At 41.5% G+C, this 13,761-nt stretch overlaps 1 protein-coding gene across 2 annotated transcripts in view; it reads right to left on the bottom strand.

Moving 5' to 3' along the window:
- ISPD (isoprenoid synthase domain containing) overlaps positions 1-13,414 on the bottom strand; it is a 322,630-nt gene extending 309,216 nt beyond the window's left edge. For both annotated transcript variants that reach the window (XM_025380089.1, XM_025380088.1), the window contains exon 1: positions 13,137-13,414. In XM_025380089.1, the coding sequence (XP_025235874.1) occupies positions 13,137-13,393 (257 nt within the window). In that variant the 5' untranslated portion in view covers positions 13,394-13,414. The remainder of the gene's footprint in view (positions 1-13,136) is intronic.
- Positions 13,415-13,761: the final 347 nt, after the last annotated feature.

Below are 13,761 nucleotides of genomic sequence, written 5' to 3'. Positions count from 1 at the left end.
AAAAAAAAAAAAAAAAAAAAAAAAAAAACTTATCGAGGATACAATAGAAATAAACCCTCAGAACTTACAGACACAAAACAAGAACACCTATCAACAATTGCAAGCCATGATCATCATAATGAAGTCCACATTCAGAACAACAAGTAGGCTGAGTAGCTAAACAGTCTGGAGGCAGCTTTGGGGGCGTTCTACAAGGAAAGGGAGTTTGCATTGAGACACAAGGGATGGGTGGCAGGTAAGCAGGCAAAGGGGCTAGGAGAGAGGGAGAGCACTGGTCCAAGTAAAGGCCACGGCAAGGTCCTCATGCACTGAGAGGAAGCGGAGCTGGAGTCCCCCGAACAAGAAGGCCGCATGCAGAGCCTGGAGACCCAGGCAGGAGGTAGGCAGAATCCTAGGGGTTTTAAAAACTTTAATCCTAAAAAGAGGATAGGCAGCCATAGAAAAGCTTTAAGCAGGTGAGTACATTCAGGCCAAAAACCAATACTCACTCATCACATTCTAATAGCAGTTTTTGGTAAACAGAATAATGAACCCAGAAAGATGTGCACTTCCTTACTCATGAAACCTGTGACTATGTTACCTTAAATGGCAAACAGGACTTTGCAGAGGTGATAAAGGATTTTGAAACAGGGAGATGGTCCTGAATTATCTAGGTGGATCTAATGTAATCACAAGAGTCCTTATAAAGGAAAGGAGGTCACAGGAGAGTCACTGGAGAAGATGTGATGACAGAAGCAGATGTTAGACTATTGCAGGGCCCCAAGCCAAAGAGCATGAGTGGCTTCTAGAATTTTGTTTTTTGAAACAGAGTCTCTGTCACCCAGGCTGGAGTGCAGTGGCGCAATCTTGGCTCACTGCAACCTCTGACTCCCAGGTTCAACGAATTCTCCTGCTTCACCCTCCCAAGTAACTGGGATTACAGGCACCTGCCACCACACCTAGCTAAGTTTTGTATTTTCAGTCGAGATGAGGTTTCACCATACTGGCCAGGTTGGTCTCTAACTCCTGACCTCAGGTGATCCACCCACCTCAACCTCCCAAAGTGCTGGGATTATAGGAGTGAGCCCCATCCATGGCCAGCCTCTAGAATTTAGAGAAAGGCAAGGAAATGGATACTACCCCAAATCTTCCAGAAGGAATGCAGTTTTGCCAACACCTTGACACAGCACAGTGAAACTAAATTGAGACTTCTGACCTCCAAAATTTTAAGAGAATGTGGTTTTAAGCCGTTCAGTTTGTGGTAATTTTTATAGCAGCAATAGGAATCACAAGAGCATAAAGTTTACTCTGACTGCAGGGAGGAGAAAGGATTCAGCAAAGAGAGAAAGGATGCAGAGAGACCAGTTAGGAGGTGGCTGCTGTAATCTGGGCAATGCAATGATGGTCACTTGGGTACCAGGTGGAGCTGGTATATGGCGTTTTAGAGATAGTCTATTCTAGAGGTAACCATCTACATGAGTCAGGAAGAAAAAGTAGCAAAATAAGACAAGTATCACATAATAATAGGCAATATAAATTAAGCACTATGTCTTAAACATTTTTTATATTTTAACTCTTGTAATCTTTACAATACCTCTACACAATCTCTCATATAAGAGACAAAAAGATCAGAATATACAAAGACGTTACTTTTTTCTATACTACCATCTTATGCTAAAAAAAATGAAGCAGTAAGAAATTTTTACCATTTTTCAAAATAATACATCATTTATTTCCTCTTCTAGAATTAGGCTCCATCATAGAGACAATGTCTGCTTTGTCCATTGCCTTACACCTAACTCCTAGTGGGTGCTCAGTACATTATTTGTTGAAAATGACTCTAGTCTGTCTCATCTACCAGGGGCAGTATAACATCTTACAACACAGCATAGTCTCAAGGATTATGAAAACAAAGGAGGCTCTCATTACCCCGACTAGCTACAAATATATAAATAAATCTAAGAATGAAAACAGCATTCCCTATGCACTGTGATTTTGTTGATTGTTTTGTTTCTAGGTATTTGACTCTCTGCTCTGATTTCTAGGTCCTAAGGCCCCTCGAGAGCTGAGATTACTTTCATGTTTCACACACCTTGGGAGGATTTTAATCACAATCAAAAATAATTCAATTCAGAACTCCAAAGAACAATCTGTAGTAATCTGTACAGGCAATGGAAGTGATTCTGGAATAAGACTAAACATGGGTTGTTCTTTGTTTTGTAGTCCATTTCCTAGGCCTTTCATTGCAAATTTAGCAATTGCAGAACTTACACTGCACTCACAGTTTCAAATTAAAGTTACTAGCAAGTGGTGAGCGACAGTTCTTCAATCCCTCTTCAACGTGAGATTTCCCAAGGTTCTGGCTCCACTGCCACAGCTGTGACCCAGACGGTCATCTCTACCATAATACACTGCACTAGCCCCTTAGTTGTTCTCTCTTACTCTTCTTATCCCAATACAATCCATTCTCACCACTTCTAGATGATCTTTCTCAAGCACAAATCTGAGGTCATCCCCTGCTGGCTCTTGGGCAAGACCCTTCAAGACCTGACCTCAGCCTACTTCATGCACATCACTTGGTCTCTTCCCTGCCCTCTTACTGTCACACCCAGTGCTCCCTGAAGGGAAGGCAATCTCTCACACTCAGGTATTTGCATGCGCTGCTTACCTGGCCTGTCAACACTGTCCCCATCCCTCTCTCTTCCCTAACTGCCCCACCTCCCTGCCAGCCCTGCCGGAGTCCTACTTACTCATCAGTTCTCAGTTCAGGGATGGCTACCTCCAGGAAGCTTTCCCTGACTGCCATTCTGCATACAACATCCCCGCTTCTCAGTTTGCAGACTGCTTATACACATAGAGTCTTAAGGACTATACTGCACTCTGTTTATAACTTTATCTTCCTCACTAGGCTGCCAACTCATAGAAAGCAAAAACTGTGTCCCAGAACTTACCACATACTCAACTTCCAGTAACATAGTAGAAATAACACCTAAAACATATGGAATGTTTGCTAGGTACCAGGCAATCAATATGTAGACTATTTCGCCTGCAATATCTCAATATCCATATCAGCTCTATAAAGCACATTATCATCATCTCAGCTTTACACATGAGGACACAGGCAGTAACCTGCCCATAATCACACAGCTCAGAGACTAAGGGACCAAGCTGTGACCTCCAGTCTGACTTTGGAGCCTATAACTTTAGCCTCTGTAAATAATGCATCAACACTGTCTCTGAGAGGAAGGTGGAAAATCCAGGAGAGAAAAAATCATTTTGGATCATTGTGTCTACAGCACTTCATTTATATTAAGGTTGAAACACATAACATTCCTGCTTTTATAATCAAAAGCGTTCAAGTTTTTTAAAATTTCTTGTAACTCAAGCAGAAGTAGGCATTCTTTCTTGTGTTCATTTAGTCATTCAACAAACATCAATTAAGTATCAAACATTTGCCAGGCACTATACTAGATACTGGTGAATCAGTAATGAACAAAGACTGACAGAATTCCTAACTTCTCAACCACGTGTCAGTAAGTATCTGTTAAATAAATAGGAGAATGCTTGAATAATTAGGCATAAAAACTGCTCTTAGATTTACAGAAAGCTACTAAAAGCATTTCATACATACTTCAGCTGTTTATTAGTGTGACATGTTCCCTTTTTAATATAGGAGTTATAAGTACGTATTCAACTAAATCAGTAGTATTTTTAAAGGAAAGATTACAACCTGTCCTCTAAACTATTCGCCTGTTACTTTTCATAGTATATTCTACCAGAAAAAAATGGTTAAACTTTTAAAGAAATCAGGTTGCTGCTTTTTAAAGAAAATTTACATTGACTTAAAATGTTAAAATATGATGAAGAATTAAGAGGAAAATAGGATAATACTTGACATAAAGTAATCATTCAAATCTATTCAATGAATTAACTCCCAATTTTACTAGATTGCCTTAAAATAACTCAAATTCTCTGTTCCATCAGAGAGAAAACAGCCAAAGTAGATGTAAATAATTACAGACACTTATGGCCTTACATTATTTCAAACAATTGTATGAGACTCCAAACAGAAAATGGCATTTTAAACCAATATTTCTCAAACTGCCGATTTCGGGTCCCATTAGAGTGTCATAAAATCAGTTTATAGTAAGTTTTAGACCAACATTGTTGGGTAAATGAAATGGAAATAGAACAGAAAAATTAAAATGCATAGCACAGAGATAGGTTGTTTTCAAGAATTTTCTTTCAAATGTGTGTGAGTGTATAAGTAAATATGTGTTTGTCACTGAGCCATGAGGCAAAAATGTAATTCTTGTAACAGGTCACAAAAAAAGTTTGGAAAACACTGTTTTAGAACACTCTTCAGAGATAGCAGGCTTATAAAGCTATTTTGGTCAGCAATCAAGCATACACCTAGTACTTGCAAGTCTTTTTAAGTACTGTTTGTATTTCTAAAGATTTATTCACATTCTTTTCTAGTTACAGAATTAAAAGTCTTTTACAGTATTAAAATTTAATAATGTAAAATCATGGGACTGAAAAAGACCTTAAGTACCTCACACAGTGCCTACCGATCAAATATTTGCTGAATAAAGAGATCTAGTTTACCTCTTAACTGAGGACAAGTCCACACCAAACCCTCAGCAGCCTAATTCTGTCAAGTTCTCCTGAATATTTCCTTTCTAGCACATTCCATAGACAAATAGGAACCTAGCCTTAAGCTCTATTACACCTACAGACATTGAGGAAGAAACATAATAACTCAAAAGTTATTTTCTCTTGGAATAACAAATATTGCTTACAGGAATACTCGGCCCAGACAGTTTTTAACAGATCAGTTGGGAACAGAACATTTTAACAAATGCTTTATGAAACAGATGGGAAAGATCAGTCCCTGTTAACACCTCTGAAAGCCCTCTCATCCAGTCTCCAGAGTTTGGCTGCAAGGGGACAGTGGCAGCTGCTGCTCATTTCCATGGCAGCCTGCACGGAAACTTGGCCTCTGGATTGTACTGTGGACATAATTCATAGATCTCTATGTCTCCATACCCACCCTGACGTTTTAGCAGCAAAATATTGAATTGGCATGATAGGGCTGGCTCTTGGATTACCTTTGCAATGTCAAGCCTTCCTACTATGGCCCATGAAGGCTGCCAGTTGTCAGGCTCAGCCTACCTGCCTTAGTCTTATCACTTATTTTTAAGGTGTTCCATGGGGTCTTTTGGAAATGTGAAACTGACCTCTAATCATCTGATCTATACAAAACACAAGTCCCATGACTCAGACTTGACCGTTTTATTAAGGAAGCCTTGAGACAAAATTTTAAGTCAAATTCATCTAACCACGCAACTAAAAGCATTCCTTTCTCATTCTGAACCTCTAATACAGTTAATCACTAAGAGCTATCAACACTAGCTCCTAAATATTTCTGTCTTCTCTACTCCATTCCTGTTATCTCAGCCTAATTCAAGTGATCAACATTGTTCATCTGGGCTAACATTTATATCTTTACTTGTATATCTTGTTCAACAGAATTTGCTGTGGTTTTCCAAAATCTAGGACAGAATATGCAAAAGTACACAAGAAAACAAATTGAATAAATGAAGAAAAGTTTTTTTGAAAAACTAAGCTAATATACTGAAACACACACTATGGAATCTTAAACAATAATGAAACATAGACTTTCATTGATTTCCAACCCCAATCTCAACCTGAAGATTTAGTTTCCATAATATAAACACATACAGATCTACAAAACTGATTTCTCTCCCCAAAATTTACCTGGAGTTGTCTGACTCAAGGAGACTAATTCACTCTAGCCAAACTGAAAAGATTCTGAAACATGAATCAGTGCCAATAGATTAACACACAATGATACACACGACTATCATAAGGTCTAGAATACTTTCTAATCAGTGGAACAGCACATTTTCCTATAGATTTATAGGGGAGGCCAAGTCATAACAAACTTTGAAAGCATGAAACCATCTAAACGAAAAAGTTACCTTAAGCATTGTCCTCCATCTAAGAGTTCGAAAACCTCATGAACTGTGAGGAAAGCCCTGCCAGACCTTGTTCAAATCCACTTTCAGGAATTCCCACCCCCTACCCAACTCATCACCAAGTCTGAATAAGCATGGCCGAAGTTTGCCTTTCTTACTCCCTTTCGTTGTAGTTGTCATCTTAGTCTATTTTTCAGCTATTTCAGGTTGACCACCCCCAACCCCAACACACACACACACACATACATACACACACACACACACACACACACACACACACACACACACCATGACGCTTTCCTTGTATATTTAAACCAGAAATTAGATTACTGGCAGGAATTTTTGCCTCCTACAACAGATCCAGGGAATACATTTTTTAAAACAGTAAAATCTAGATACATGAATTTATAAATTGTGAGTGAATGTTATGGTTTAATTGTCAGAGGGTTTATGCCCCTGCCAACACCACCACTGTCATCTGATTTCTTGGAGCAATATATCCTTACAGAAACTCAGGTCACAAAGCAATAGTTATCTAAGGGATTAGTACCCCTAATCTCAGTTTCTTGTTAGTAAAAGGTGAAAACTAAAATTCCCTTTAGTTTATAACCTGGGGTTCAATAATTATATTTCAGTTCAATTAAAAAGCCAAAACAACTTTTGAAATCCTAGAAACATTTTTAATCAACTTCTGAAAGGGTCTAGTTCCCAGCATAAAGTAGAAATGAGTTGTTATGTGATCCTTCCTAGTAATATCCATATGCACAATTCTGGACTACCATTCTTTAAGATTGGAGTATATTAACCTATACACACATTCATATATACTAATACGTATGTCTATACATGTACATGATGCTTAATCATAATATACAAATATATCCACAAACAACATAATGTTGATATATTAAATACTTAGCTGTAAATCTCCATTTTCTCAGAGCCTTTAGCCAACAGGCCTCAGATAGTGGTGGGTTCAGAGGTACTTTTTAATCTCATTTAATCTGATAAGTAGTTTTCTAAGCAGTTTCAATGGCACAAAGTAGAACTTGACTAAACTAAAAGAACTTTTCTGATTTTGTCAAAAGGAAAATGGACAAGCAATCTGAAGTTCCAGTCAATTCACAAAATGGATTTCTTTCAATGACTCCTCCAACTCCTTGATTTTAGAAGAATAACTACTTTAATATATGGCATGTCTGAAATGTTGAAAACTTCCTTGAGTCATCTACCTTAGGCACTAAGGATCTCATTGTATCAAAATGTAGTCTCTCTTAATTCCCCCACTGCCATAGAGCACCTAACTCACGTCATTAGCTGTGCTAATTCTCAGCCAGAGAATAAGCCTCAGTATCTGTTAAAGATCTGGGAGTTTTACTCTTCCTTTTCAAGGATTCAATCAGGTGTCCCCTTTTCAGTGTTCTACTCCACCTTCAGAGATACCCTGTGCCTCTGATGCCTATACTTTTTCAAGGTCGTATAACTTTAATCATCTTACTTCCTAAGAAGTTCTACCTGAACTGAAGTTCTACCTGAAGGCTTATGTTTTAGCTTTCCTGGGTTCATTAAATCTGATTAGGTTACCACTGTGCTGAGTTTATTAGTACTTCTTATCTGCTGCACTTCCTCTCATTCATTCTCGCTTCTGTAGGTATACATTTTTAGCTCCTTTAGGTGGGTCAAGGAAGTAGTGGAAACAAATGTATGTGTAAGTGGCAGTCTTTAACTAGAGGCAAGACTGGTCATGCTTCTTCACAATTCCCTATCCAAATTTAGGAATTTGGGGCCAAAGTTCAGAAGTTTCTCCCTTTTCTTTTGTAGTCCCCAATTAGATTTTGTTCAAAATTCCAAAAGACAAATCAACCCATAAGTTATTTTCGACGGCAGTTTGAATTTCTTAGGTGAGATATTTAAAAAGTACTCACAATTTCTCAACCCTCTATTAGTGAGATAGCAAAAGTTTGGGCAAAGAAAATCCTTACTTATGAGGGGCAAATAAAAGAATTTTGAAGTCAAATTCAGGGCATCAATTTCAAACTATACTATAAGGCTACAGTAACCCAAACAGCAAGTACTGGTTCACAATAGACACAGCCCAATGGAACAGAACAGAGAACTCAGAAATAAAGTTGACAAAAAAAGGTAATTTTGGGGAAAAGGCCTCCCTATTCCATAAATGTTGGTAGGATAGCTGGCTAACCATATCCAGAGGAATAAAACTGGACCCCTACACCTCTCACCATACACAAAAATTAACTTGAGATAGATTAAAGATTTAAATGGAAGACCTCAAACTATAAGAATCCTAGAAGAAAACCTTGGAAACACCATTCTGGGGATCAGCCTTGGGAAAGAATTTCTAAGTCCTCAAAAGCAACTGCAACAAAAACAAAAATTGACAACTGAAAGCAATTTAAACTAAACAGCTTCTGCACAGCAGCCAGGTGCGGTGACTCACACTTGTAATCCCAGCACTCTGTGAGGCCGAAGCAGGTGGGTCACCTGAGCTCAGGAGCTCAAGACCAGCCTGAACAGCCTGGCCAACATGGCGAAACCCCATTTCTACAAAACATACAAAAAAAATTATCTGGGCATGGTGGCACATGACTGTAGTCCCAGTTACTTGAGGGCCTGAAGTGGGAGGACTGCTTGAGCCCAGGAGGTTGAGGCTGCAGTGAGCTGAAATCCTGCCACTGCACTCCAGCCTGGGTAGCACAGTGAGACCCTATCTCCAAAAAAACAAAAGAGCTTCTGCACAGCAAAAGAAACTATCAGAGTCAACAGGCCTTTGCTTGAGAGTACAAAAACTAATATCCAGAATCTATAAGGAACTTTAAACAATTGAACCAGCAAAAAACAAATACACACATTAAAAATGCACAAATGACACGAACAAACACTTCTCAGAAGACAACATACAAGTATCCAACAAACAAAAAAATGTTCCACATCACTAGTCAGAAATGCAAATCAAAACCACAATGAGATACCATCTCACACCAGTCAGGATGACTATTAAGAAAAAGTCAAACAAACAGATGCTGGCAAGGATGCAGAGAAAAGGGGAACATGTATACAGTGTTACTGGGGAAGTCAATTAGTTCAGCCACTGTGGAAAGAAGTTTGGAGATTTCTCAAAGAACTGAAAACAGAACTACCATTCAACCCAGCAATCTCATTAGTGGGTATATATCCAAAAGAGAACAAATACTTCTACCAAAAAGATGCATGCACCATGGTCATCACAGTGCTATTCACAATAGCAAACACAGGGAATCAACCTAGGTGCCCATCAATGGTGGATTGGATAAAGACAATATGGTATGTATACACTATGGAATACTATGTAGCCATAAAAAGAACAAAATCAAGTTCTTTGCAGCAACATGATTGCAGCTGGGGGTCATTATTCTAAGCAAATTAACAGAGGAACAGAAAACCAAATACCACAAGTTCTCACAAGGGTACAATGGGTACTCATGGACATAAAGATGTCAACATCACACACCAGGGCCTATGGTGGGGAGGGGGAAGCGGGGAGGGATGGCATTGGGAGTTATACCTGATGTAAATGACGAGTTGATGGGTGCTGACGAGTTGATGGGTGCAGCACACCAACATGGCACATGTATACATATGTAACAAACCTGCACGTTGGGCACATGTACCCTAGAACTTAAAGTATGAAAAAAAAAAAAAAGATGTCAACAATAGACACTGGGGGTTATTCGAGGGAGGAGGGAGGGGGCAAAGGTGAAAAACTATTCAGTACTACACTCATTACATGGGTGATGGGATCAGCCATACCCTAAATTTCAGCATCACACAATATATCCAGGAAATAAACATACACACACACCCTCTGAACCTAAAATAGAAGTTATAAAAAAAATCAAATTTGGGGCATCACATACAGCTCTTGAAAAACAAGAAATGACATTCTCTCAGAATAACCTAGATGACTGACAGTGGTGACACCCATTGTTTTTCTTATTTGGGACAATGAGAACTGTAGTTTCCCTTTAATAAGTAAAAAGCATGCATAATTTCTCAACAGAGCAAAAAAGTAGTCTTATAAGGCATTTTATACTTCCATGTCCTTTTCCTTATTTGAATTTGTATAAATTATCTTTTTTAATGAAGTGACTGAAGACTTTTGGCACCATACCCTAAGAAAACTATCAACAGTCTGTAGGGGTGATCTTTTACAGAAGGAGATAGGGGCTTTCACTTGGCAAACGGCCAAGCAGCACCCACACACTGCTATAAAGCAACCTTTCCAAGGACTTCCTAGGATATACCCAAAATATAATCATGTTCTATAAGTTCTTCAGACATAATAGTGATAAAAATGAGCCATGAAATATTTCAGAATGAAAATTTTGATAAGTTGCTATTGCTATTAGGATTTTGTGACTGCTGTTATCAATTAAGTAAAAGTGGAAGACAAGCGTTTTATTTTCCATAAACAAGGCCTTTCCAAACGTTCTTTTCCCTTAAAAGTATTAGTCTGTTTTCACACTGCTACAAAGAACTGCCCAAGATTGAGTTATTTATAAAGGAAAGAGGTTTAATTGATGCACAGTTCAGCATGGCTGGGGAAGCTTCAGGAAACTTACAAGCATGGTAGAAGGTGAAGGGCAAAGAAGGTGTCTTCTTCACAAGGCGGCAGGAAGGAGAATGAACACAGGAGGAACTACCAAACACTTATAAAACTACCAGATCTCATGAGAACTCACTATCAAGAGATCAGCATGGGGGAAACCAGTCCCATGATTCAATTACCTCCACCTGATCTCTGCCCCGTGATTCAATTACCTCCACCTGATCTCTGCCCCGTGATTCAGTTACCTCCACCTGATTTCCTCCTTAACACGCAGGATTACGGGGATTAAAATTCAAGATGAGATTTTTGGGTGGGGACACAGCCAAACCATATCAGTGAGATTTTTAGTGTCCACCTATCTTAGGCTGCCTCAGAAGATGACAAAAAATTCAAGTTAATGCAAAAGTTTTCTCCATGGGAGAAAAGTTTAGTGTAAAAGTGACTATAATCCCCTACAGCTAATTACCAAGCACATAAAGATCCTGCTGGCCAAGAACCATTGTGTCCCATAGAAATGCCTGCATATATGAGCTATGTTGTCACGATGTTCATGGCACTGGAATATTATAGGTAAGTGGTTCATGAAATGGTTTCAGGGACCCCTCCCCCCATTACCCAGAGAAATGGAATATTGCAACTGGAATCATTTCAAAATTTGAGTTTCAGATGTAATCTTTGGGAAGATTACATAAATCGGTGATTATGGCTCTTTACACTTCCATTTTTCAAACTCCAATATTCAAAAAGTAAAATAGTCATATGAGAACCTGAAACCGCCTTTGTGAAAATTATAACTGAGGAAATTAGGACAGTGAAAGATCAGTCCTAATTGACTCCATCTTGCTTCTAACCATTAAGCTGTCCTTGTTCATACCTTGGCGTAGGCCGAACTAACCTTGGGAAGGAATTTAGTTTATGGTTTGACTCAAACAAAATTGATAATAGCCCTTTCCTGAAAAGACCCCCTTCTTGCCTGGGGACCAGTCTGCCTTCATTGGACTAACAAATTAGCTACAAGATTAGAAATTACAGTTTAGGGGTCATGCAGCCTCTGGCTGCAAGAGTCTGAACCTCTCCAAATTGCTCCTGGGGATAACATCACTATTGTAAAACCTAAGGTCAGTGCTTGAGATATTTTACAGACCCTTCTGTCTCCATGAATCAGCTGACACCACCCAGACCAGTAATGTGTCTCAACCAGTTCTGCCATCCCACCCAGGAACAGAAGACACCAAGAAGACCTCACTTGGACCCCCATCTCCAAGATGACCAATTAGCACTCCCCACTTCCCGAGTCTCTAACCGCCAAATTATCTTTAAAAATTCCGATCCCGAAATGCTCGATTTGATAATTTTGAGTAATAATTTTTTGAGTAATAATTTGAGACTGATTTGAGTAATAATAAAACTCCAACCTCCCGCACAGCCGACTCTGCGTGAATTACTCTTTCTCATTGCAATTCCCCTGTCTTGATAAATCGGGTCTGTCTAGGCAGGGGCAAGACGAACCCGTGGGGTGGTTACAAAACAACTTGAACCTTTTGGCTTTTGAAGCATATGTGAGGGTTTGCGTGGGGCTCCTTACTGGAGAACGTGCCACTTCCCTTGGACTAGAACCTCACTAGCTCGGTTTTCAAAACCTCCTGCAAAGGCTGTGTATGCTAAAGGATGACATCTATCTTGAAATGCAAGCGGCTCGCATCAGTTCAAGGCTTCACAAACTACCACAGCTCCCCACTGGCTTCAGAAAAGTTCAGAACTATGTGGATATTTGTAATGCCGCTGCTTCCCACCCCTGCTCCCCCGCTCCAAGCTCCACCTCATTACTCAGGGCTAAAAACAAAGTAAGTTAATATTATAACATACCCCTCCATTTCACTTCCTCAGCTCCTCACTACTGTTCCCCTAGTTCTCCCTATCCCATTCCCTCTGTCTCCTTCATTTCCTCAGCTAGTTAACTTCAGTGCCTTTTCTAAGATAAAGGGGGTATGACCTTTATCTTAGGATTCAGGATTAAAGCCCTTTCCACCATTGAAAGGTTATTAAATTCTGCTCCTCTCCCCTCCTGCAGCACCTAGTAATTAGCGCAGTCTGTCTCACAGAGGGTGCTTGGTAAATGAATGAAAAAACCCAACACACACCCTGGAAACAGGTGTGCACGTACAACTCAATCCACGCATGCGCGGAGGCAGAGCCCCAGGACCGCGAGACTATCCGCACAGCTTCTCTTTAGGCCCCACAGCCAGAACTCCAAATTGCCTAGTATCAACCCGTGCACTCTCTAATCCGGCGCCACACGCCGGGCCTTCCCCACCATCTCATCTGCTTGGGAACGTAAAGGGTTCTGTGGGGCAGCTGCAGCTTTTGTGCCCATCTGTCTCCAGAGCTTCCCATCTCTGGAACGCGGGAGGGAACAGAGCTCTAGCCTGAATAACTGAGCCCGGCCCGGCAGTTCCCGAGGTGAAAGTGCCAGCGCTAGAGCAGCGGCAGGGCGGGGAGCGGGAGGCCGGGCCCCAAGGAACCGCGGGGCTAGCCCAGCTACGTATTACCTTTCCAGGGCCTGTAGGGTGTAGCTGATGAGCGGTCTCTCCAGGATGGGGCAGAATTGCTTCGGGGTGGGGACACCCATCCTCTCCCCGCACCCCCCGGCAGGCAACACGGCTGCCACGGCGAGCGAGTGGCGCCCGGGCTCTGTCCGTGCCGCGCTCTGCAGGGAGGCGGAAGCCGCGTGGTCCGCGCCGCGCTGAGCACTCAGGCAAGGACCCGGCTCCGCGGGCCCGGAACTGCCAGGCGGCCCGGGCTCCATGGCTGCGGGCGGAGCGGCAAACCACGCTAGCCCCGGGCCGATGCGACCCCGCGCTGCTCCCACCCTCGGCCGGGGTCGCGGGGTGAAGGGCAGACCACGGAGAGGGACGCGGAGCGCGCAAGCAGAAGGCGCCCCCGTGAGCCGCCGGAGCCTCGCTGTTGCTGCCCCGCAGGGGACGATCCCGACAGCCGCGGCAGCAGCTGAGGCTACCGATCTGCCCTCGCGGCGCGGCTGCGGCCTCCGCACCCGGGCCCAGCGCCTCCGGGAGGGCTGACTTGCCCGCTCTGCGCTTCCCCCGGGCAGGCCCAGCTGTCGCCGCAAGTGGAAGTGTCAGCATGCCCTACATATCTAAAGATCGCAGATACTTA

The sequence above is a fragment of the Theropithecus gelada genome, chromosome 3 (genome assembly GCF_003255815.1).
Source record: "Theropithecus gelada isolate Dixy chromosome 3, Tgel_1.0, whole genome shotgun sequence".
Taxonomy (NCBI): Eukaryota; Metazoa; Chordata; class Mammalia; order Primates; family Cercopithecidae; genus Theropithecus; species Theropithecus gelada.
Note: the sequence above shows the minus strand (reverse complement) of the source record. Positions and strands in the feature narration are given on the sequence as shown.